At 42.8% G+C, this 26,624-nt stretch overlaps 1 protein-coding gene across 5 annotated transcripts in view; it reads left to right on the plus strand.

Moving 5' to 3' along the window:
• The window catches only part of itsn1 (intersectin 1 (SH3 domain protein)), an 88,505-nt gene that overhangs the window by 25,423 nt on the left and 36,458 nt on the right, over positions 1-26,624 (plus strand). For all 5 annotated transcript variants that reach the window (XR_003979735.1, XM_030379666.1, XM_030379668.1 and 2 more), the window contains 2 exons: positions 11,389-11,476; positions 11,894-12,033. Coding sequence is in view for 4 of the 5 variants with exons in the window: in XM_030379666.1 (XP_030235526.1) it covers positions 11,389-11,476; positions 11,894-12,033 (228 nt within the window). In the remaining variant the exon portion in view is untranslated. The remainder of the gene's footprint in view (positions 1-11,388; positions 11,477-11,893; positions 12,034-26,624) is intronic.

A 26,624-nucleotide genomic window follows, 5' to 3' on the forward strand; every position in this document is an offset into this window, starting at 1 on the left:
CTGCATTTGACTTTTATTACAGTAATGGTGACAAAATAGCATAGATCAGTGGTTCTCAAATTTGTGTGTACCACCTCATACAATATTCGTCTCCCCAAGTAACACCATTATGACCGATGTTATAAAATATAACAAAATACAGTAGCTTAGGCCCTATTCAGCCACGCAGAGTTCACGCAGTAGGCACATTCATCCTTAAAAATAATATGTATTTCTAACTGCTGTCAACTGTCCAGAGTGGAAGCGCTAAAACTATGAAGGTATTATTGTAGCAAAAGTCTTTAGCATGCGTACACTTAAGTAACAAATGTGTAACAGTACATTTTAAGTCGTAAATATTTATTTTGCATGTGTACACTTAAGTCACAAATGTGACCGGGGCTACATGTACGCCGACGGAGAGTACCTTGTACTGGTATAGTCCTCCGGGGGTGGCGAACGCCGTTTTCTCCCTGGTGGTTCTAGTGAGGGGGACCTGCCAATATCCCTTGGTGATGTCGAGGGTGGTGAGGTAGCGAGCGGGCCCAAGCCGCTCTACGAGTTCACATGGCACATGGTCCGCTTGAACATCCTGGAAAGCTCAGGGAAGGTGGGGGGAATTCTCTCAAAAATTGTCCAAGCTTGTCTACTTTCCACACACCTCCCTGAACTTGGCTTTGAGTTCAGAATTACACTGCAGGTCAATGAGCTCCATTTGAAGCACAACAGGGGCATCTTTCACATCGAAAGAGAAGGGGTCAGCATATTTTGAAAACTGGCTCTGTGTGTCTTGAAGTCTGTCAATGTCAATGTCAATTTTATTTATATAGCGCATTTACAGACGGCTTAGCCGCACCAAAGTGCTTTACAGTAAAGTGCAATATTGCAGGAAGGCACAAAAACAAACAAAAAACAATAATAAATAAGAAGTGCAATAAAAGATAACATTTAAAAACTATACACTTTTTCATCAAGGGAGATGCTAGCCAAAGGCAAGTGAATAGAGGTGGGTTTTTAAAAGGGACTTAAAAACATTCAGAGACTGAGCAGAACGGACTTGGAGGTCTGCAAAACTTTGATCAAATTCCTCCTGTAGTTTCACAATGGCATCAGCATACTTCTCAACAGTGAATAGTGTGCCCTCATCCATGAGTGCCTTGCATGCTGGGAAATTGCAGAGGTTTGTCTGAGGGAGCTGGGCTTTCCATAAGATAAAAAGTTTTGCGGAGAATGCTCTCACGTTGTCATAGGCAGAACTGACAAGTTGCCCATGGCATGGTAACTTCTTGTTCAGTACATTCAGCTCCTGTGTGATGTCAACAAGAAAAGCTGAGTCCATGAGCCATTTGGGATCACTTAGCACAGGAACAGCCATCCCAACCTTCTCCATGAAAGCAATCACTTCTGCTCTCAACTCAAAAAATCTCTTCAAGACGTTTCCTCTGCTGAGCCACCGTACCTCGGTGAAGTAGAGAACATCCTCATATGCTGACTCTATTTCCTCCAGAAAGGTGCATAACATCCGGTGCTTTAAGCCCCTGGCAACTCCTCCATCACTTCAAAATTCTCTTCAACACCACGGACATAGATTGCAAGTTATGCAGTGTCAGTGATGTCTGTGCTCTCATCAAGAGCGACTGAGTATGCATGGAAACTAGGGATGCACCGAAATAAAAATTCTTGGCCAAAACCGAAAATGAGGAAACCAATGAGGAAAACCGAAACACCGCAAGAAATTATTATGCCAATTATTAGTACCATTTAGGGTTGCCGCAGTATACGGTATTACCGGTGTTACCGGTGTTGAGGCCAACACCATCGGTGTTGCACACCGGCAACAACAAGTTATTTTTTATTATTTTTTACCAGTAATAAAAACTTTTCGCCTTCATCTTTAGGGCTATTTGATTAACATAGTCTTGTCTTGATTAATTTTTTCATAAAATAAATAAATATACAAACCTAATAGGCTAGCTAATAAAGCGTTGGAACACACAAGACCGGTAACCATAGCAACGCCGGTAAACAAACCCCGCAAAGCCCAATCCCTACAAGATTTCCCCGCGCTATGGCCATCCGGAGGCGCACAGAACTTTTGGCCGTGATATTATTTATACAATTATTATACACAATTATATATAGAACGTTATAACACGCTGTCACCGAGAATTGGCGTGCTGCCAGACGCTGTCACCGAGTGTGAGAGGAGAGTTGACGGAGAAGATGGCGGTTGACTTAGTTTCAAAGTTTATACCGTTTATACTCGGTAATACCGGTGTTGACACGAGTGTATTACTCTGTGTGAAAATGTCCACACCGCGGCAACCCTAGTACCATTGCATTTATGGCTATGACTGTGTACTAATTTCATTAAAAGGCATTGCAATTTTTGCAAATCGCTATACGTGGGTCTTTCTCAGAAACATTGAAAAATGTCCCCACCGCAGACATATGGGCGCTTATCCAGACAAGCGTGTGCCGGCTGCGCTTTTTGCTTGCGTCATCACAAATTTCTGTTTCGGCAGTGTTGTTTCGGTGATAAAAGTATTTCGGCCGAAAACTGAAAATGTGCTTTTGGGCCATTCTCGGCCGAAAAATTTCGTTGGCCGAAAATTCGGTGCATCCCTAATGGAAACGTTTTGCTTTCTCACGCAGTTGATCATATATGTTACTTGACAGGTCAGAAATGCGCTCTGCCACTGTGTTGGCTGAAAGGCAGATTTTACTAAACTGACCCTTCTTTCCGGACAAACTATACTAACAGCCAGTAATGTGCACTTTTTGACGAACTCTCCTCCTTTTAATGGTTTTCCCGCCTTAGCAATCAACTCACTCACCACGTAGCTAGCTTCAACTGCTGCATCACTCTCTTTGGTGGCTTTCTTGAAAAAATCTTCCCGCCTCAGTAGACATGTTTTAAGATTTGCGACCCGTTTCTCTCTCTCCTCTCCCTGGTGTTTTGCATACACCTCAGCATGTCTAGTTGAGTAATAACCTCTGATGTTCTGTTGCTTGTGCACCGCAACTTTCTCTGTGCACATAAGACACGTCGGGATGCCCCTGTGCTCTATCAAAAATATTCTGTCTCCCACTTTCCTGAAATAGTCTGAGCTCGTCACCAACCTTTCTCTTCACGGCAGGTTTTGAAAGAGACATGACTGGGGCTGGAGAACATGCAGGATATATTTATTATACTTTGTGTCACTCCGGGATCACATTTCAACCAAACGACTAATGTTGCTGTTCGCGTTAGTAAACTTGACAACAAGCGTCTCTGGAAGCGGTCACGACCCTTTCACAGCACAGGCTTCATTTTTTATTTTGTGATAAAAAAATAAATATATAAATCTCAGGGGTCTCATTTATAAAGCTTGCTGTGCCCAACAACCTTGGGAAGACGGGGTGAAATGTGCAATAGCATTCTTCACCGCAAAACTTGGTTGGCTATTTCTAGAAAATATAGGCGAAGCCTACACAGGCGAAGACGCCTGTGTAGGCTATTCATACGCCAACTGGAAACACCATGAAATACAGCGCAGACAACAGAATAAACACAAACATATAAACCGATTGACAGCAAATTCACAATGTATGATCGCGAGTATAATACATCGTTGGCATGCAGTTAAGATGTGGGTTGAATTACCTATCAAGTCTAAACATGTTTTAACTAGCCTATATATTTGATTGAATTTCATAACTGCATAGGCCTAGATGCGTCCGCAGGAGTGTGTGTGTGTTCCTGTGTGTGTCCAGCGGGAGAGGAAATATTGACGGTGTAAAAAACTGTTTTGTATCAAGTTGAGGCCGACAAATAATTGATATATATAATAATAATTTGTTAAAAAAATTTAGGAAATGATTACATGCATCTCTTCTCCATAATATTCGACCGTGGAAGTTTAAACTACTCTGTTTCTCTGCCGCATCCTACTGCGCGTCTATGGCTTTTTTATTTTTTTCCGTGTTAAAAGAATGAGCAGATATAATGAGCAGCAGTGATCATCAAACATCAGCCCAGATCGCTCTCCCAATGAGCAGTCACACTTTTTTTTAATTTCAACCTTAACGTTTGACCACTTTTTATTTTAACTGGGCAGCTTTTCTTTCAGGGAAGCTCACGAAGTTTACAGCCGCGGTCACATTGCTGTTAACATCATTTTCTTTGTTAGAAATACTGCTGCAGCCTGTTTGTTGATCACTGCTGCTCTTCATCTGTTCATCATTTTAACACGAGTAGAAAAAAAAAGAAAAACTGACACACATTTCCGGCTCAGGGATATTAAGCTCCACAACTTCAGAAACTCGGTTGCTAAGCGGTTAGTTTCAGATACTTCACTAAGTATATATCTAAATAAAATAAGATAATATATAGATATCTATATAATATAATATATAATACCACGGCCAAAAGCTGTGTGAGCGTCCGTATGATACTTTGAATCTTTTCGGCTGCGTCGGGTTCTCCGACGTCTCTGGTTCTTCCACTTCCACATCAATCTGAAGACCAGATTGAAACGTGCGCGACATGGAGGAGAAAGGGATTGTAGCCGTTTGCGGACTCCCGGAGCTTCCGCCAGACTCCTGATGGAGCTCCTCCAGCAGGAGTCCGGGAGCTTAGCTCCGGGGGCAGGCGGGAGCTCCCGGAGTCCTGGACAACGCGGACGTCCGGGAGTCCGCACCGGCAACAATCCCTTTCTCATCCATGTCGCGCACGTTTCAATCTGAGCCCTGTTTCAGGTAGCTGGTTTTGAGGCAACCCCGAGTTTGTTCGCTCTGAGTTAGTGGAAACTCTGGGTTTTCCGTTTCAGGTAGCAGGTTCAGCGCAACCGAGAGTTAGTTGCTGCGGCAACATACGCCGTGGACCTAACCTGCTCGGGAGGTGGTTAGACCTACTCTGAGTTTGTTGTCAAGGCTGAAGGCAGCTCTCCGACAGAAGGAAGTGTTAGAAATGGCATGTCCTTTTCTACGAGAGCCTGTGGACGTAGAGGCTGCGATCCTCAGAAGAAATCTCCGTGAGGAACGATTATTAAGACCCCGGTTGGATGTACTTTATTTTCCAGATAGTTTTCTTCACGAGCGCTATCGTTTTTCAGCGCAATCCATCATTTATTTAGACCACCTTCTCAGCCCCCATGTTAACTGTCAAACGCACCGGGGGCATGCTTTAAGTTTATTTTATTTTTTTTATCGCAATTAACGCATGTGCAGAATGATCCCCGTGCATCCCACCCGCTCTGTACTACAGTCACTTCAACGTTGTGGCTTTCCCATGATCAGAGTAGCTGACTAACCACGGACCTATAACTGCTGCAAGTCAAGAAACTAATTTTAAGAATGCAAGGCAGAAAAGACCCTGGTACTGCTTTTAACCAGATGCTGTTCTTCTCTACATGCACATGCTCAGCATAATCGTCTGCATTGTTCACTGAAGTAAAACCCTTTGAGTAAACTGTTCAACAAAATAACTTGTCCCACCACAGCCCGTGTTCTAATAAAGACAATCTACTTATTATGAGGATTTTTTTATTTCCTGAAAGCACCAAAAAAAAAAGGTCATTTATATTGGGTATGTTTTTAGAGCAGGGAACAGTAGCCTATCCCAGTTTGCACCTCACCCACCTATAACTTATGTTCCAAAATTTGGATCTCCAAAGCATCCTTTTGCATCTTTTGAATTGTTACAATTGCATGGAGGTTGGTGAGGGCATCTGGTTCAAGTAGGGCAATGACGCCATCAGTAACTGGAAGAAGATGATTAGACAGTGCAATTATTACTTGAGCCAGAATATTGCCCCATCTAATTTGCAACGCGCTGGGTTGCGTGTACATGTTTAATTATTTTGAATAACCAACCTCTTATACTGTAAAGGCACTTCTATCCTGGGGGGTGGGGGGGATCAGAGGAGCTCCCCCCAGGGATGCCCTCAGCCACAGGACGCATACTCTGTTGGCTGAGGGCCATCTCCTAGGCCTCTGTGAGGGCTGCAGGTGGTGGACCCCCTCCAGTCTGCCGGGCCTCTGCATTTTTTCGATTTGCTAACATGGAGGAAAATGTTACCCTAATATTCAGTAAGCGCTATTTTGAAGACACATATATATTTATAATGTATTTTGCCTAGGTGTAGCCTTCTAATATATCTAAATCCTATTAAATATTGGCAGTGTTGGGGTGGCTGCGAAATGTAGGCCTACTTATTACATTTACTGCTTAAATATAGTATACAAATATATAATACATGTTGAACATAGCTGTTAAATTAGGTAGAGCAGGCAAAACAGCACAATTGGTTTGATTTAAATTAAACATTAGTTTACCTGTTTAAACTATATTTTTGTACTTCATTTGCTGCCAAGTCCTCATGGGGCAACTCGGGGTTGCGTAAATTGACACACACACACACACACACACACACACACACACACACACACACACACACACACACACACACACACACACACACACACACACACACACACACACACACACACACACACACACAATTTACATATTGAATAAGTGGAAGATATTAAACTTTCCTCTTATTTTATTTTATTTTACTAATTTATTTGACTCACGCATTGACTTGTTCAGCTATTTCCTGCCAAGCTCTCTCTCGCGCTCTCGCTGCCGTGGCGGTATTGCTTTTTTTTGTTAAAATGGGTAACTGCTTGGCATACACGTTCATTAGAATTTCCAATTCCGTGGGGGAAAAGTAAGTGGATCTACGCTTTTGGTCCATGTTTGATCATGTTATCAGAGATCCATTGATGATGGCTCTTCATAGTCAACAGGCACGCCCTCAACCCAGAGTGAACATACTCAGAGTTGATTAACCCAACGCTGATCACCTGTTCTGAAACCGAAAACCCAGAGTTGCTTTTCAACCCTGAACTCTGAGTCAACCAACTCAGAGCGCAGGATTAAACTCAGAGTATGTTAAACCAGCTACCTGAAACAGGCCTCTGGTCTTCAGATTGATGTCGTGGTTTGATCTGGACTTCAGGGAGTCAAAGCCAAAGTTCCTTTTCCCAAATCCTTTGCAATCCTTTTGAAACCGAACCATCCTCTGAAGTTCGTCCTGTTTGTTTCTCAGTTACTGTACGTTTCTAGGTGTGTAACGATACATGTATTCATATTGAACCGAATCGGTACGAACGTCACGATTCGGTGCATGGATTTACACGGAGAATACACGGTATACAATTAGATAAAACTGGCGTGCAAATGAATTAATGTAATGCAGAACTAATGTTAGATACGCAAGTTCTTCACGGACAACTAAACTGCAGCCCTGATTGGCGCCTAAGTAGCCGAGCGTGTTATGGCGCATAACACGTCGGGTTCTCTGACCTCTTCCACAACGAGACTCGTAGTGGGGGTTATCTCAGCCATGGTTGAGAAGACTTGGGGGAAAGGAACTTTGGCTTTGACTCCCTGAAGTACATGAACCGCGACATGGAGGAGAAAGGGATTGTTGCCCACGATTGTCTCGCGCCGGAGCCCCAGAGCCCGCTGCACGCTTCCGGCTACACCCCCACCCTCCTCCTTGACCCGCATCTAAAAAACAGCGCGATTGTGGAAAGTGTGGTAGAAAACAACCGAATTCTATCACTTCAACTAAATAAGAGAGCATGAGGAAGTAGTCCGGAGTCCGGAGCAAGTATGACAGAAGACTTTATCGTTACCCGCGAACAAGCAACAAAGAAGCCGAGTGAGGTTTGCAAAGAAACTCCAGAATGATTCTTGTCCTGCTCCATATATACCCAATCCTAACGTAACATAACGTCAGATATATAGGCCTGATAATAATCAATATTTGCCATAGAATGTAGAGTTCATTTCTTCCATAAAAGCTTCCATAAAGGCTTGCAGTGGCCGTAATTCTGTGTAATTTGCACTTTGATAAATAAGACATGCTGCATTTTTCAGTTTTAGAACTGATCGTCTTATTTTTTACGGATGTCTGGAGATGATGTAGGCTACTTATTGTTTACTGTTTACATCTTAGATTACACAGTTCAGGCTGTTGCAGCTAGCTCAGGGGAGAGACTGTATGACACTAGGGCTGCATCCGAATACCTAGTACATACTATTTCTGTCTAGTGTCTACTACTTGACCATACTACACTTGACTGTGTAGTACGGTCTACAGACATGCGTAGAACGCCTCCGAACGCCGCCGAAACTCCACCGGATGTTTGGAGATGACGTATCTCCCCCCAGATGGCGGCAAAATGCACCTGTTTTCCGTCTTGTTATCGTTGCTATTAAATAAAAAAATGTCTCTTTCTACGCGAATGGCTCTTGAAATGGATATCTCTGCTAGAAGGCGTCGTCGTCGGTCATCTCGTCGAGCGACTTACCGGGAGGTTATGTTGTATATATGTGGACATTTGGTAAGTCATTTTTTTGGAATAATAATAATACATTTACAGTTATTTGTTACTCCGTGAAAAAGACGATTGAAGTTAATTTTTACTTTTTTATTGAACACACACACACACACACACACAAATAAAAAGCCGCTGTTGGTGGTGTCGGGTCAGCCATCTCTTCTTCGTTTGTTACCAGACTCTGGTTGCATTGTGGGATAGCGTAGTGTGGTCCGTGGTTCACTTTGGCGGTAGTATGCATTCGGAAACGACTTCCGTACTACAGAATGCATACTGAGTATTCGGACGCCCTAGATTTTTTCGCATACTACAAAATGCATACTATATAGTATGCAAGTACGAGTATTCGGATGCAGCCTAGGTCAGGGATGCCAGGGTGAAATTGGTCAGGGGGCCAGATTTTTTTCAAGAGAGACCTCGGGGGGCCGGATTATACTTTCGGACTGAAAAGGCCTGAAAAGGCCAAAGACTGCCTCAACACATGGATAGGTAGGCTATTTTAAATTATGCTTGAAGGCCTAGATATCAAAAATAAATTGCATTGGCCCCAAAATAGCCTCACAATGAGGCCTACAATTACATAGCCTAAAGCAGGAGACGGCTCCCCTCTAACTGTGTGTTCACACCAAACGCGAAATTGTTCGCCCGTTCGCGTTGTCGCCGAAGTTTTGTCGCGCCACACATCATAATCTGTCGCTGTGCAAGTTTTGTTGAATTTGTCGCGCCACAACAAGGTAACCACCATTGCATGTCTTTACCTTTTGTGGAAGCAGGAGAGACGTCGGAGGACCCGACGCAGTATATTCATAATATTGTAATGACCACGGAAGAGGCAGTGAATGAAGTATTGAATAGACAGAGATTTATTAGATAGGCCTACCTAATAAACCGTTGGAACACACAAGACCGGAAACATAGCAATGCCGGTAAACAAACCCCGAGAAGCCCAATCCCTATGAGAGCTCCCCGCGCTACGGCCATCCAGAGGCGCACAGAGCTTTTGGCCGTGATATTATATATACAATTATAGTATATTATATACTATTATATATAGAGCTCCGGGAGTCGCAAACTGCAACATTCACTTTCTCCTCCATGCTGCAGTTTACCCCGGACTGCACTGCACTGAGTTTGACGGTTGAACGCTGATTGGCTGTTACGTTACACATGTGACTAAGTGGCCACGCTGTTGAACGCTGATTGGCTTTCATCACACGAAATTCGCGTCAAAGTTCAAATATTTGAACTCTAGCAAATTTTAACGAGAACAAATTCTCGTTAACGCGCTCGCCTGTGCACGGCAAAAGTGTGGCGCGACAAATCAAAACTTGTCGCCGGTTTTCTCTCGCGAAAAATTCACCCAAAACGCGTCTATATGTTCACTTTGTATGGGATCCTGTCGCCCCGTCGCGTTTGGTGTGAACACACAGTAAGAACTTAACATTTTCCTATCCATGCAAGTAGCCTACATTTATAAATGAGAAATGCAACAAAATAGACTAGGTGCCAACAAAACACATTTCCTATTAATAACACAAGTATAAACTGTTAATTACTTTTATTTTATTTATTGAAGGCTTGCACAGGTGAACTAGGCGATCGCCTAGGGTGGCAAATGCTTTGGGGGCGGCAAAAGTGTTGGGGGCGCCCCCTGGTGGCGGCCTTAATTTATGAATACATTTTAATGAAACAAGCGTGTTTTCTAAACACGTTTAGAAATGGAATGGAGAATGGGGGATGAACCGTTATTGAATCGTAACAGACCAGCAGCAGTAACAGACCAACTGACGGATTCCAAAAAAAAACAAGAAAAAAAACAACGAATAAATACATATATTCTCCCCTTATCACCCGCGGGCCGGATGTGACATACAGTCGGGCCGTGTCCGGCCCGCGGGCCACAACCCTGGCATCCCTGCACTAGGTGATACAACCTGAGACGTGCACAATATAAAAGAATTGCCTTCTGCATTTTAGTTTTTTCTTTCCCTTCACTGTACCAAATTCTTACCGAACCGTGATATCTGAACCGAGTAATGAACCGAACCGTGACTTCAGTGTACTGTTACACCCCTAGTTTCCCATAATGACAGACGGCAAAGGAATTTTATTAAGATATTGTTTCCTCCACCGAAGTCTGTTGCCTCCCTGTTTCCCATGCTTCCTCCGTTTTCTTTTAGTTTCTCCACTGGATACTGGAGAGGATCTACTAAGAAAGTCTGGTATTCCATGCCTTACATCTGCGGTGCGAGATGGACTTAAAAACATTGATTTGTAACAACTCCTGTCGCGGGTATTGTGGTCTGTTTGACAGCCCAGCTCTCCCAGGCTAGCAGCAGGCAAAACAAAGTTCCCAAAGCGACGGCGTGAATAAAATCAATTCTTATGTGTCGGCACCAAGAACACTCCATGAAATAAACAAGAAGAACACTTAAAAAGACTTAAAACAAGTAAAAAACTGGTACAAACCATGCATATAGACAACAAACTTTTTTTCCCCTGCCGGTTGCAGCGTAGGCATGCACTCGCAGAACTCTCTAACACACACGCATACACACAAACACACACACACTTCTGCCATCACTGAGAAATATTTGCGGAACTGTTGCGAGAGAGATGATTTTTGACTGCTTCAATCCAACACGTTTTCTAAGGAAAAATAAACTTTTTTTCGTTTAGATCTGCGTGTTCGGTTGTAAGATGATTTTTGAGATGCGATGGTTTCATGGATTCATTACTAAGAGCATCACCACATGCCACCACATGGGACCTGTGCTCGGTTTTCTGTGTTCTCCTTCTGTCCACAATCTTCAGAATAGTGCCTGTTTTGAGCCAAGGTCGCAGTTTTTTTTTAACCATTCATAATTTTAGCGCTTAGGGGTTCACTGGCACCTTCAAGTGCTATATGGTGTCCACTTCCGCATGGACAATAAAATCATGCATCATTTTTGTTTCACTACAGGGCATCAGGCAAAATTGACCCTTGTCCCTTGTTGTCTGTCTCTCTCACAGGACTCCCAGCAGTGGCTGGGCAGGCTGATCCCTGACAAACAGTGTCTCAATGACCAGCTGAAACAGGTTCAGCAGAACAGCCTCCACCGTGAGTACAGCAGAAGAAACATACAGACCTGGACCATCATTTTAGCATGAACATTTGGGGTTCTTTAATGCAACATCTCAAGACTGAAGACACTTAACTTTAAGTTTAAATCACTGTCTCACATCTGAAGAGAAATATTCAGGATAGTACAGGGTAGTGCCACAGGCCAGGCTTGAGTTTCTGCTTACATCACAGCTTACGAGCCAAGCAGCCATTAGTAAGATGCCCCTGAATTTTCAATATCCCCACTGTTCTCTGAAGTTTCCATTAATAAATAAACACTGTGTACTAATGGTAATCAGAACAGTAGGAAAGAATGGACCCCTCATTCTGCCTTTTAGCAATACATTTGATATGTATGGAGTAGCTAGCCTTAAACAATTTGGCGTGTGTGTGTGCACGTTTGTGTGTGTGTAGGTGACAGTCTAAACTCCCTTCAGAAGGCCGTTGATCAGAAGGAGTCCAGCAGGCAACAGCTCAAAGACCAGCTGGACTCTGTGGAGAAAGAAACCAGGTCTAAACTTCTGGAGATAGACGCCTTCAACACTCAGCTAAAGGTACCTTTCAACACACATAGCACAGTGGAGTAGAGATTAGCCCATCCTATTTAGAACTTCATAGAAAGCACACACTTTCTCTCAGTGTGTGGAATGATCTTACAAAAATTATCCAGTATAAATCCATCCAAATGTTTTCGTTCATTTTAGCATATCGTATTGCATATTCTTTCTAGTCCATGAAGTTATACGATTCCTACCTTGATGGTGTGGTATGTAAAGTAGCAATGTAGGTCAACCCGATATCCCGCATTTGGTAAGGAACATTCAGAACCCCTTATACAAACCAAAACATACGGCTGAAGTTCAATGGCTCACCAAGTTATCTTTATATTCGCCTCCTTAACTTTCAAATAACTATTGCGTCTAACGGTGTATACTTGCCCCGGAGAGGGTAGGAAAGCAGTACTCCTCTCTCTAGAGCCATTGTTTGGGCATTTTTTCTACACAATGGAAAAATGACGAAGGACCCTACCCGAAACAATAGCCAAACTAGAACGCATTAACACAGAGACGTTTCCCACATCAAAATATCCCTAATGGATAGAACATTAAAATCGTCGTTAGTATCCCACTAGCGGTACAACAATAAAAAGCAGATAAAAGACTGCGTGGCCAGTGGAGCTCTGGTTTGTGTGTAACGCAGTTAGGCTGTATATCACACAGGTCACACTGACTTAGTTTAGCCTAGTTAAAATACAGGTTTAACTAAATATCCATATAGGTACATTGTTGGAAACTATCCCGGACTAACAATTCAAATGGGAGCTCGTTGAGATTTGGACCGAATCTAGGGAAGAAAGGTGCTTATTCACTATTTATTCACTATTCATACTATGGCAATTTGCATATTAGAATCACAGCAACACTGTAGGCCAGACAATGTCATACATGCAAAAGTGACTTCTATCACCAGCAGCTCAGATTTTAAGATTTTTAACTATAGTAATTGTTTTATTTATCTTCATATACCCTGGTGAAATGTCAGGAACGTATGATGGTATAAAAGATACAGCCCTAGCCTACTTCAAGTCATCGCCACTGCGTTTCACTTGTTGGATGTTTTTTATGGTTCTCGCTTGTGTTCTCATCCACGCTCCTGAAAGGGTTTATGTGTCTTTTCTGTGTCTATGACCACAATGTGTGTATTGATGAACAATCTACCAATATTCTGTAACAGTGATAGGAAAGATAGTTGCTGCCCAATCTCATTTGTGTTTGGGTGGCTGGGGAATTCTACACTGACGATGGCAGTTTTATTTTTAAAGATCATACATTTTCAACCTGAAACGCCCGGCTCTCATGCTGCACAAAGTGATGAAAATGCATGCTGCCATATCTCTCCTTATTGGAAACATTCAAGAAAAGCACTAGGTGTGGGAATGACACGATTCGATTCCGATTATGAGGTCAACGATTCGATTCTAAAATGATCAGCTATGCATTTTTTTTATGTACATTTCCATGCGGGATTTTCGAAAAATATATACGTATACACATCTAGGCCTGTCACGATAACAAATTATTCTGGGCGATTAATTGCCCCAGAAATTATTGCTTTAAGCGATAATATTGCAGTTTTTTAACTAATATAATGATAATGTAAACAAAAAAAAATAAAGTACACCCTTTCGAAGATCTATAAACTTTTATTTTCTTTTTTTACACTGGAACTGGACGTCTGGAAGACATTTAAAATATCCAGAATAAATTAACAAAACAACCAAAAACAATAAATAAAATGGACTCAGTCTATTTTAACAAAAAATGCTCGAGGGGGTTTATTCGTTGGGCCCTGTAATTATGAGCCCGAGCCCGATTTCAACCAGTCACGGTGTTATGGGTGTGCCTGACGGACCTAGGACCACCCACTGTTCAACAGGCCGACCCAAAACTTTTCTTGGCAGCGATATCAACATTAGCAGTTCTATCTTGAGAGACTGCGAAATCCGCGAGCTGCTGACCATCATGGGAGAGAAGGTGATGCAATCGCATTTAACAAAGACGTTGAAAGATGGTGCGATCTACGAGAAAGACGCAGCGGAACGTTCCTTCGTGCCAAGCCGCGACCGAACCGGCTTGGCAGTGTGAAAGGCGTGATCGCGGATAGGTCCGTCCTATGCACTGAAACTTTTTACAATGTAAAAAAAAAATTAAATTGCATCAAGCTATTATGCACAGATAATATAACAGTATATTAGTCAGTCATTTGTATTAGGTTAAACAAGGATTTGATAAGGTTTTTAATTTAAGGACCACCCACAATTGGTCTTGCCCATCCACAACTGGAATCCTGGCGCTGTCACGTTAAAATTGTACCGGGGGCGAAAATTGTACCGGCCTACGTCATCGTTTGTTTACATCCTGACAACCTGCCCGGCAACAGACGACGCGATGCAGAAAACATGTTTCCAAACGACGAAATAACATAATACAGATAGCGGATCGCTATCTGTATTATGATAGATAGCGATAACAATTGTTTTTACTTTATATTTGCATTGTATTTAATTGTTTAATCGAAACAATAAAAAAATTTGCCCGCGAAACGGGCGATCGCGTCAAATGACAAATGTTTTGCCCGCGAAACGGGCGATCGCGTCAAATGACGTAGGAGGGTTCTTGAAACATAATACAGATAATGGATTGCTAGATAACACTTGTTTTTATTTTATATTTGTATTGTATTGAATTGTTTAATCGAATTTAGCTAGTAAACTGAGTGTTTTAAGCAGGTTTCATAGTCTAGAATGTTCAAGAACCTTCCTACGTGATTTGACGCGTCATTTGACGCGATCGCCCGTTTTGCGGGCACATTTTTTTATTGTTTCGATTAAACAATTAAATACAATACAAATATAAAGTAAAAACAAGTGTTATCGCTATCTATCATGATACAGATAGCGATCCGCTATCTGTATTATGTTATTTCGTCGTTTGGAAACATGTTTTCTGCATCGCGTCGTCTGTTGCCGGGCAGGTTGTCAGGTTGTCAGGATGTAAACAAACGATGACGTAGGCCGGTACAATTTTCGCCCCCGGTACAATTTTAACGTGACAGCGCCGTGCCTGAGTTCATCCCGACATTTGTTACTTAGGCCTACTCTGCTAAATATATCATATATTTAAGCAATAGATCACGCCAGGCTGTGGTATGTGCTCATTATACCACTGTTAAGGGGCGTTGTCCGGCCCCGACGCGCAGCGGAGGGCCGGCGACCCCCTTCACAGTGGTATAATGAGCACATGCCACTGACTGAAGTGATCTATTGCTTTTATACAACGGTTACTGTTATGGCGAAACGAAAGTTATAGACACACTACATTTAAAAAGAAACCAAGAAAGTCAAAGTAGCCGTTTTATTAAAGACTACCAAAAAGTAGTACCTTCTGGCTGCCACTATGCATCGACGGTCGCTATGCAACACACTTTAGCATCCCTCCGAGAGAAGGCTCCGATAGAGCGGTTCGCCGGCAATTTATCCTATGGAGCAGTTCACTCGCCGATTTTAGACTTCAGTGAATTGTGCTATTGCTTTTATACAACTGTTAAAATTAAGGCAAAATGCAGTGGAGCGGAGGTGTCTTGCTTCGCCTTGAAGGGGCTTAATTTTTGATAATGACCGGCGACGTTCTATACATTATCCCGCTTATTACACGGCTACTTGCTGTAACGAAAAAATAACTTCAAATGGTGTGTCTTTTTACAATTTATTCGTAAGCAGCTTTCTTAGTGTTGATCAGCAGAGAAATAGTCTGCCAAAGACGTTGACGTTGCTTAGCAACCAAAGACGCTGGGGTTGACAAGTTATCGGACTACTATCTATGCAAATGAAGACCCGTGTAATAAAGGCCTATAACATTTCTGTTCATGGCATAGATTTCTTCTCAGATAAGGCCAATAAAGCAATGATTTAAAAAAAAAAAAAGAGTGCGAATGGAAATTATTGCGGCCGGCAAAAGATTATCGCTCATTTTAATTTATCGCGCAATTAATTGATTTATTGATATCGTGACAGGCCTATACACATCTGAGTTTGCTACTCAGAGTTTGCTAATCACTTCCTACTTTTGTGATGATCATTAAAGACGTCAACAGATGAATTAACTTATTTAATATTTTATTAGAGAATAAGCTTTTGTCATAACTATGACTTTCTATGAACAATGCAATAATCAATGCAGCTTGCATTACAACATAATATGGAAGTATGTAGAATAGGTTTCAGTTTTCTTTTCTTTCTAATCTTTCTTTTCTATGTCATTAAAGAAAAAGCTGCTCTTGAATTAGAGGGGTTCGTGAGTCTTGCTGTGAGTTTGCGTGTAGCGCGTAGGCTGAATCGCAATCGTGTCAAGACAAATAAGATTGGCCAATGCACACTGAAGATAAATTAAATAATTGTAAAATTCCTAAAATTATCCCCCCGCTGGCGAACAAAATGTTGCAGCAGGCGGAAAAAGAAAATCTTTTTATTTTTTTAATTCTGATTATTAATTTACCTGTATCGAGACGGAATCGTTCTAGAGAGAATCGCGATGCAGCGAAAAATCGATAATTTTTCCCAACCCTAAAAAACACCCTGCTAGCACTCAGAAAATAACACAGGCCCTCCGTGTCTGGGGCTTATATATCCAAATCCCTCTTAATCAGCTTTTAGTGTGACCTCGGGGATCTTTAATACTTACTCAACTATTAAATCCAACTTCTGGGACAGCGCCACCTCTCGTGAAACAAATGTTATGCAGATGTTTGCCATAAATGCAACAAGCCTTTATGGACTTTAAATATGTGTAAAAGTAGGGTCATTATGGTAAATTAGAGTCTCTGAGCATTTCAGTGGCCATGATTAACTTTCCGAGGTCCACTTGTGTCCCTCCTAACGGTGCGGCCACACCAAACGCGTTACTCGCGTTGGATAACGCGAGTAACGCGCCTAACCTGACGCTTGATCATTGTGTGGTGGTTACTCGGTTCAACGCTTCCAACGCGTCAACGCGCCAACGCAGCTAGATGAGTCCATGTCCATGCAAGTGAACGGAGCGTTCCCTCTTCGCAGGGCTCTAAAGTGCGACCAATTTGGTCGCACATGCGACCTAATTTCTCAATGGTGCGACTAAAAAAAATCTGAGGTCGCACCGGTGCAACCAGCGGTTCAAAAAGAAAAAAACTCTGCGACTCTGAAAGGCCCATATCATGGTCCAAACCAATCAGAGATAATGAAGAGCGGGACCCCCCTCTGATTGGCCGTGGTCCAGATATTCCTGTTTATTCTACTTCATTTAAGAATGCTCGTCAGAATTTTGCGATTTTCACTGGCTACTAGTGGTGCAACGGTTCACGGGTTTCCCGTGATCCATACGGATCAACCATCACGGTTCGGGACGCAAGTGATCCGCGGATCGGCTGATTAAAAAAAAAAGTTGTGCGTTGACGTGATCAGCGCATGTTTAGAGGACAATTCCGGTATTAACAACATCATCAAGTATCGTAGCGAAATACAGTTTCTGTTGTGTTTTATTTGCCGTTCCGTAAATCCCATTGAAACGTAAACCGGAACCGGACGTCTTTAGGTTTGGTTGTAGTCTTTACGCGCACATTTTTTAAATATTGACCATGCTTAAAGGAAGCAGGATTATTACCTAATTTTTCACTTTATTTTGTTTTTACACAGTTATTTTATTTTAAATGTGACTTTTTATTTAAAGTCACATTTGTCTTGTTATCTTTATTGTTGTTGATCCGAAAATGATCCGACCCGTGACTCAAAAACCGTGACCCGATCCGATCCGTGAGCTTTGTGATCCGTTGCACCCCTACTGGCTACAATATTGCATCTGTCAGTTGTCAAATTTGCTGAACAAAATGTTAAACTTCAATAATTGTTCAGTCAACTTATATCGTGCATTTATTTAAGCTCTCAACAGCATAACCATACAGCTTTGCCACATCGGCGGGAAAACACGGCACACGCAAAGTAGGCTACATCCATGGAATCAGCCGTTCAAAACCAGTCTGCATGAATCGTATGACAACTGGATGGCAGGGGATGCGGACAAGGTATACACCGCAGGGGAGAACATGAGAGCCCCAGCTCGCCGCATAGTAGCCTGGGTGCTTTAAGCATGGAATAAGCTGCATACGGAGTGGGTGAAAAACTATGTGTGTGTGTGTGTGTTTGTGTGTCACTCTGTTCGAGCCTGCATGAGAGTTCAATGTTGTCATTAGCTGTTACGTCTTTCTGACCAATCGCAGTTCAAGGCCGACCTGGGCTGTTCCTCTTCGGGAGGGGGCGCTCAGTTACTCCTCTCTAGACAAAACGGAATTGGTTGCGACGTTGACGCGGCGCCGCCCGAAACGTTAACGGGCCACCGGGAATTCTCCCAACTCTCCCGATTACCACTCTGCGTGTTCGTGCGTGCGTGCGTGCGTGCCTGTGTGTGTGTGCAGGCGTTATTCAATTGCCTGGTAAACATATAGGCCTACGGTAATATTCATACTGGTTTAAATAATGCATTTGATAGTAGGCTATTTCCCATCGTTGCTAAGCAAGAGTTTTGTTCGAAAGTTCAGTGATAGAAAACAAATAATAGCCCGGGCTATTGCCAAAGATCAAGAAGGCCAAACTACATGAGTTGGCCATCAGAGGGGCATGTGACTGCAATTGAGGATAGTCCATAAGACCTGGAGCCATGAGATGTTCAGTTTGAAGTTTCAGTTTAAAACACTTGCACTTTTAATTTAGATTTTCTTTTTATTTAATTTATCTTCAGATGTTTTAAGTTTAAATTGCAGCTCAGTGAAGCACTTACAGCACCAAAATGTTTCAGTGAAATTACCTTTCTTGTGCAAATATTCAAATAAAGAACATTAGGTTGACCAGATTCTTAGTTCATCATTTACAAGTCAATATTGCCTACATGGACAGCTATTTAAAAAAAAACGTGAACCTGTAAAACTGCAGTGTTGAATGCGATATGGTCGACAATTTGGGTGCACCTAACTTTTGTGCTGGTGCACCTAAGAAAAAAAGTTAGGCGCACCAGTGCAACCAGTGAAAAATGTTAGTTTAGAGCCCTGCTTCGTCATAACTATCAAACCAAACATCCTTATGAAAGTAAAATGCACATTTCTCGATAAAAATGTTTCCATAAATGCATTTAACGGCGTAACTATGTTACTATTTCCACCCAGAATAAAGATAGTTGTCGGCCGTGGCTGCACTGGAGTCCGAGGTAGGAAACCCAAACGCCGCCGTGTTTGGGTGATAGAGTTTAGATCGGGTTAGATTAAATAATCTCTGATATAAATAACAATAATCGGGTTAAATAACTTCACATGGTGTGTCTGGTGTGTTTCCAGCATTCGTAGTGTTGATCAGCAGAGAAATAGTCCACCAAGACGTTGAGGTTGCTTAGCATCCAGAGACTCTGTCCATGCAAGTGAACGGAGCGTTCCCTCTTCGTCATAACTATCAAACCAAACATCCTTCACATTCACCGAGCGAACATTATGAAAGTAAAATGCAAATTTCTCGCTAAAAATGTTTCCATAAACGCATTTAATGGCGTAACTATGTTACTATATCCACCCAGAATAAAGATAGTTGTCGGCCGTGGCTGCGCTGGAGTCCGAGGTAGGAAACCCAAACGCCGCCGTGTTTGGGTGATAGAGTTTAGATCGGGTTAGATTAAATAATCTCTGATATAAATAACAATAATCGGGTTAAATAACTTCACATGGTGTGTCTGGTGTGTTTCCAGCATTCGTAGTGTTGATCAGCAGAGATATAGTCCGCCAAGACGTTGAGGTTGCTTAGTAACCAGAGACTCTGTCCATGCAAGTGAACGGAGCGTTTCCTCTTCGTCATAACTATCAAACCAAACATCCTTCACATTCGCCGAGCGAACATTGTGAAAGTAAAATGCACATTTCTCGCTAAAAATGTTTCCATAAACGCATTTAATAGCGTAACTATGTTACTATTTCCACCCAGAATAAAGAAAAATGTCGGCCGTATGCTTCTGTCCAAGCTCACTACTCTCTGCCAGTGACGTCGGGTCAAGCTCCACGCTGATTGGCTATCGCGGCCAAGCGTCACGCGTTGGAGCGTTGAAAGTTCAGATTTCTGAACTCCGGGCGTTGGCGCGTTGGGCGCGTACTGCGTTTACGTGCGTAATTACGTGCGTCTGACGTGCGTAACGCCCCTAACGCGACGCTTCATCGCATGTAACGCGTCTACGTGCCTATACCAATGGTTCCCCATGCAAAAATGCAGAATTTTGACGCCCCTAACGCGAGTAACGCGTTTGTTGTGGCCGTACCGTAAGGTTAAAGGGACACCGTGTAAAAATTACTCCCATCTAGTGGTACAATTGTATATTGCATTCAAACTAATAGTGCTCGCTTGTTAAAAAACTACGGTGGGCAGTATGTGCCAAGAAGCTGTGTCATGACATCCAATACTACCTCATCGAGTCATTCGATTATGAGGTTCGTTATTTCAAACAAATTTCAAACTGCATTGAATCATTAGTGTAAGCTAATGATGTATGAGTAATTACTCCTCGAGCAAGATAGTGAATTATTTCGGTCATCATTCACGCGTTTGCATTTCCTGTACCACGTAGTGCTTTTTGTCCCTCTCGGCAGTTCATAGATCGGAAGTGTTCGTATAGCCAAAATCAGTACAGGATTGAACTTTCTTGCATTTGAACTAGGGCTGTAACGATACACCAACTCACGATTCGGTTTGTATCACGATTTTTGATCCACGGTTCGATACATCCCACGATTTTTTTAAATATAAAAAGCATTTTATTTAAACAACTTGTATAACAATTAACTTAATGTAACATTTAATAACAAATAATTTGGAACACTGAACAGATTTGAACAGAATGAATACTATTAAAGTATAGCTAAATTAATGAATAAATAACCAAAGATTGCAGTTGGAGGATGCTTGCAGGTAGGCAAAAACCCTCAACTAGTTTGGTTGGTTTAGTCAAATATCCTATTAGCGCTTCTTATTAGGCTATAGCTTAAATAATGACATAATCAGGCCGTATAGAATGCAACATGTTTAATAGCCTAACTTTCAATCGATGGAAAAAAAAACACGAACGTCATGAACGTCGCAATAACGATGCATGTGTTACGATTAGCGTATGTGTGTGCGCGAGAATGGCAGTGTACGTATGTATGGCGACACATTAGTGCCATAATTCACTAATGTGATAAAAGATGCATTCGGGCGTATTATATTATTCCACACGAGTAGATATTAACTGCGAGCGCGCAAATGATCTCTGCGCGCGCAAAACAGCCTCTCGCGCGCGCAAATTGCCTCAGCGCGCGCAAAACAGCCTCTCGCGAGCAGCAAATTACCTGAGCGCGCGCAAAACCTCTCGCGAAAAATGTTTTTACACTCTCGCTCGATTTAATTTTGGCACTATGGGGGAGGGAACCAAGGCAGGGCGGGCTTTCCTATGATTGGCCGTTTCTGAAGCGCGATATTTGATTGACAGCCCTCCTCAGCCCTCCTCTCATTGAATTCTGAATTGTACAATAAATGGCTGAAACGATAGTTACTTATTGTAACTCTAGATTCTATGAGTATAGGCGCAGCCTTTTAAGGCTATCGATATTGGGTTATCCCCAGGCGTGAGCCGTAGCACTGAAAATGTGTAATCCCCGACCACCAAGAGCGTGGGCCTCAATTACGTCCGCGTGCGGCGTGCCTCAACTACGTCCGCATTTCGCAGATATAGTCGGGTGCCGAGGGACGTTCTGCTCCCAATAAACAGCTTTTCTTCAGCTATTTAAAGGACAATGAGGCCGACACTTAAAAGGCTGCGCCTATACTCATAGAATCTGGAGTTACAATACGTAACTATCGTTTCAGCCATTTACTGTACAATTCAGAATTGAATGAGAGGAGGGCTGTCAATCAAATATCGTGCTTCAGAAACGGCCAATCACGTTTGGCCGTTTCACGTATTGCCCTGCCTTGGTTCCCTCCCCCAAATTACCAAAATTAGCTGAGGTAATTTGCGCGCGCGAGAGGCTGTTTTGCGCGCGCTGAGGTAATTTGCGCGCGAGAGGCTGTTTTGCGTGCGTAGAGATCATTTGCGCGCTCGCAGTTAATATCTACGCGTGTGGAATAATATAATACGCCCGAATGCATCTTTTATCACATTAGTGAATTATGGCACTAATGTGTCGCCATACGTATGTGTGTGTCTGAGTTACGTTAGCGAGTGAGTGGACGAGCGAGGAGAGCGAGCGGTAGCGTGTGTCTAATGAAGAAGCGAACGAGTCCGGTAGAATAAAGTATCCATCCTGTCAATAATCGGTGGCCGCTTCATTCCGACCTATAAGCAGACAAACTGCCGGTCAAATCCCACAAAACAATAGAGAAAGGGATCACACAGGCAGTTTTTTTCGCGCTTGGCCCATTCTGGATAAGTGTAGTTCATATCGCATATGAGGACTTCGACGGCTGTGGAGAAATGCAATCCTCCGTAGCCACGGAGAGCTGTCATCACAGAGAGGGCATCTCGTCGCATACTTACGGCATCAATAAGAGGGGGGCGGTGTCAGCAGACTATTATTAGCAAATTTCAATCGGACAATTTGACCGGAGAGTTAGAAAGGGCGTATCGCGCTTCTGCCTTCTCACACCGCGAGACAGGTTTGTGGCTTTGAGTGTCGCGATTTCGGTTTCGATTCGCGTATCGTTACAGCCCTAATTTGAACCATGATAGCTAATTATTCAACGTCCATGACAAATTACCTTTGACATAATTTGTTAGTTTGACTTTACTGCCCTACTGCTTCCCTCTTAACATATAAATATACACCCCTATATGGGATGTATATTTATCTATCCTCCTCTGCCATGTTGCCTCACTGTCTCTCACTGCTGTCTTGCCCTCACACTTACTCTGTCCATCCATCTCAACTAGGGATGTTAACCGATGACCGTTTGACCGTTGGTTGACCGTATAAACGTTAACCGATCAATCTTGTCGCTGGTCGGTTAAAAAAAAAAATTGAGGCTCAGTGTGGACTGTGGAGTGTGTGTTGGTTTCACTTCACACAAAAAGATGATCAGATGAGGTGACTTATTGGAAGATGGACAGACACAGACTAAATGCTATAAGACTACAGTTAGCCATCTCATTCCAAGATCTGTTTGTGTGAAGTGAAAAATATTTTCCCTCGCACTAAATTTTTCCATCTCCTCCACACTAAACTAGCGGCGATTCTTCGGAGCTGTCATTTTCCTAAATGAGCCGTGGCAATGTTTCAAATGAGCTCCTAACGCTGCCCTCTTCAGATGGCCCCGCTCTCTACACACAGTCAACTTGCAGTAAGCATGCCTCGTGTTTCAATTCAAACACAGGTCGTGCCGCGCGGTTAGAGCCACTGCCTCACTTGGAGAGTATCTGTGTGTGTGAGTCGGAGGCAGAACGGGAGAGAGATAAGCAGAGTTACGAAATAGCAGGTGGCTGGATGGCTGTTATTTCAATTTGCACATTTTAATCTGATGGGTTAACTGGTATCAACCGGTTATTGAGGCTCCGTGGTCAGTCAAGAATATTTGACATTTTCCCCATCCATAATCTCAACATGACTAACGTTGGTATGCTTTTAAATTATATTCTGTCAGTAACCCCTTTTATTTTGTATTTCTTTATCTCCCTTTCTACTCTGTTTCTACCTCCTGGTTCTCTTGCCTTTGCCCATGCCAGTGTCTGTGTGAGTTCTATGCAAACCACTGTGCCAGGATAGAGGCCCTGCAGGAGACGCTTCAAGAGGAAGAGAGTGGGAGACAGGTAGAGCACAGTGCCTCTCCTGGTACTGCAGCTGGAATATTAATAGCTCAACAATCCTACTTGCTAATCCTAGTGGTATAGTAGCGATGATAATGTAAATGGGCTGCATTTATATAGCGCTATTCTAACCATTGTCCACCCAAAGCGCTTTACAATATTGCCTCACATTCACCATTCACGCACACATTCACACACCGACAGCGGAGTCAACCATGCAAGGCGACAGCCAGCTCGTCGGGAGCAGTTAGGTGCCTTGCTCAAGGACACCTCGACACTCAGCTAGGAGGAGCCGGGGATCGAACCAACAACCTTCAGGTTACCAGCCAAGCCGCTCTACCTCCTGAGCTACTGCCGTCTATGATGGAAAGTAAACTTAAAAACAGCATGCTGATGTCATGCAATTGTCACTTGTTGGACAAAAGCTTTGGGAAATAGTAACTTTTATTTGTTAGTTTAAATCGTTTGCTTAGTATTTTTGGATATCGAGCCCCTGATAACATAAGGTGTATGTAAAACATTGTTTCACATACACCTTGCTCAGTGCTGCCCCTGGGTGCAGACAGTTGTATGGCAGCCTTTCGGTTTGACTGATCACCTTCACTCGCACACAAACTTGCATACATTGCCACTGGTATGTTGTGTGTTTTTTCTCTATGGATTGATTTATAATGAGCAGTTCTGTCTCTTATCTGGACATCGTTTGTCTGATGAGCCCCCAGTCTCTTTATTTCTTTACTCCCGCCTCCAACAGTGACAATCACCAGTGAGAGTCACTGTCACTGTTGGTCTGGGCTTTATTCATTTAATTAGTGTGGGCTTAGAAAAGTCAGCCAAGACAGATCGTCTGGGCTGACTTTTCTAAGCCAACACAACATATCTATATGTATCTCCTGCATTTTTGTGATCATTTGGTGCCGTTTCTTCTACCGTTGCGAAAATTTCAAGCAATTCTGAGTTTTACTAATTATTATATTGTAATATATTTTCATTAATTTAATAATGTTCTCATGCTTATTGAAAAAGATAGGGAGGGCTTTGCCCCACTAGCCCATTGATACGAGCCGTCCCTGCGCTAATGGACCTCGCCCCTGTGCTGCATGGCATTTCAGCGACGCATCACTACGTTGTTCTAACCTCACACCATGCCACTAACAAGGGACAGCCAATTAACACACATCAGCAGCTAGCACTGTATAAAAAACCATATGTAAGATGTCTCAACATCTCTAGTGTCCCCCACCCCACAATTCTCGTCTCCTGTCATGCAGCATGTGGACAAAGTGCATAGTTAGCCGTTGTGGTTCCCATTTCTAGGCAGAATTTCCTAATAGCTCCTGAGCGGCTGGTGTCCGGAATTGAGCAAGTGCCACTTTAAATTTTACTCAGAGATTAGATTATTAGTGGGATATTGTGCCATTTGTGGAATGGAGATGAGACCTTTATGGTCTGTCCCCCATGAAGCCGTCCCATGAGTTGACCAGCAGCCTACTCTACTGTTTTCAACCGCAACAGTTGTTTTCATTTTATCAGTGTGTGTGTGTGAGAATGAAATTGGGAAGTGTGTGTGTGTGTGTGTGTGTGTGTGTGTGTGTGTGTGTGTGTGTGTGTGTGTGTTTTTTCAGTGCCCGGTGCAGTTACATGATTGTGAGTCAGCCGCCAGGGTGTGCTTTACTTGACTTTACACCACCAACTCATCCTCCTTCCTTCATGTCCCTTACCTCCTCTACATTCATCCTTGCTTCCCCACCACCTTCCCTTTGACCCCTGCCTTTGGCTCAACTGACTTGTATGCTCTTATTTTACCCTTATAGTGCTTATTGAATAACTATAATTAAGCCAGTTTACGCTAGCAGCTGATCGTTCATAAAGTACTTACCTAGCTAAACTGGCTTAGGAATTACAAACCAGCTAAAGCTACTTGTTACTTGGAAGGCAAGTTGTGTGTGTGTGTGTGTGTGTGTGTGTGTGTGTGTGTGTGTGTGTGTGTGTGTGTGTGTGTGTGTGTGTGTGTGTGTGTGTGTGTGTGTGTGTGTGTGTGTGTGTGTGTGTGTGTGTGTTGAAATGACTACAGTTTACTGCGGTAGTGATGAGGCACATCCTAACAGCACAGCTGGTTGGCATAAAACTGACAGCTCACCACTTTCTCTTCCTCTTTTACAAAGAATGCTCTTTTACAAAGAAGAATCCTTCCTACAAGGTCTTCCCCACTGCAATGTACAAGGCCAAGAAAAATATAAACAAGCGTAATTTTACTAAGGATAAAGATGATCTTGATGTAAAATAGTTGAAAATAGTCAATTTAATGAAGCGTGATCATAGGAAGACATAGGCAGCAATTACCAAGCCTCTTCATTGAGACAATGGGTGTGCATATGAACGTTCACATTGTTAACACAAGCAGCAAAGGGTTTTAAATACGGTACACAAGGACAAAGTGGTTCCCAGAGTTTCCAACTATTCAGGTGCGATTCAAGGCAACTAAAGGTAATTACGGTCTAGTCTAGGGCCCTAGATGTCAGTAAAAATACTGAGAGTCTGAGATGATAAGCAGTTCATGTTCAAATCAGGAAGGGGGGAAGTTGGGGGAGATAATTTATTTCATACAAAGGGGGAAAGGTGGTCAATCCTGAGGAGAAGGCCATAGGCCTGGCTGTAGTGTTAGGTCTATCCTGGGGAGAAGACCATAGGCCTGGCTCTAGTGTTGGGTCTATCCTGGGTAAGAGGGCTATTCCTGGCTGTAGTGTTGGGTC

The sequence above is a fragment of the Gadus morhua genome, chromosome 15, assembly GCF_902167405.1.
Source record: "Gadus morhua chromosome 15, gadMor3.0, whole genome shotgun sequence".
Lineage (NCBI taxonomy): Eukaryota > Metazoa > Chordata > Actinopteri > Gadiformes > Gadidae > Gadus > Gadus morhua.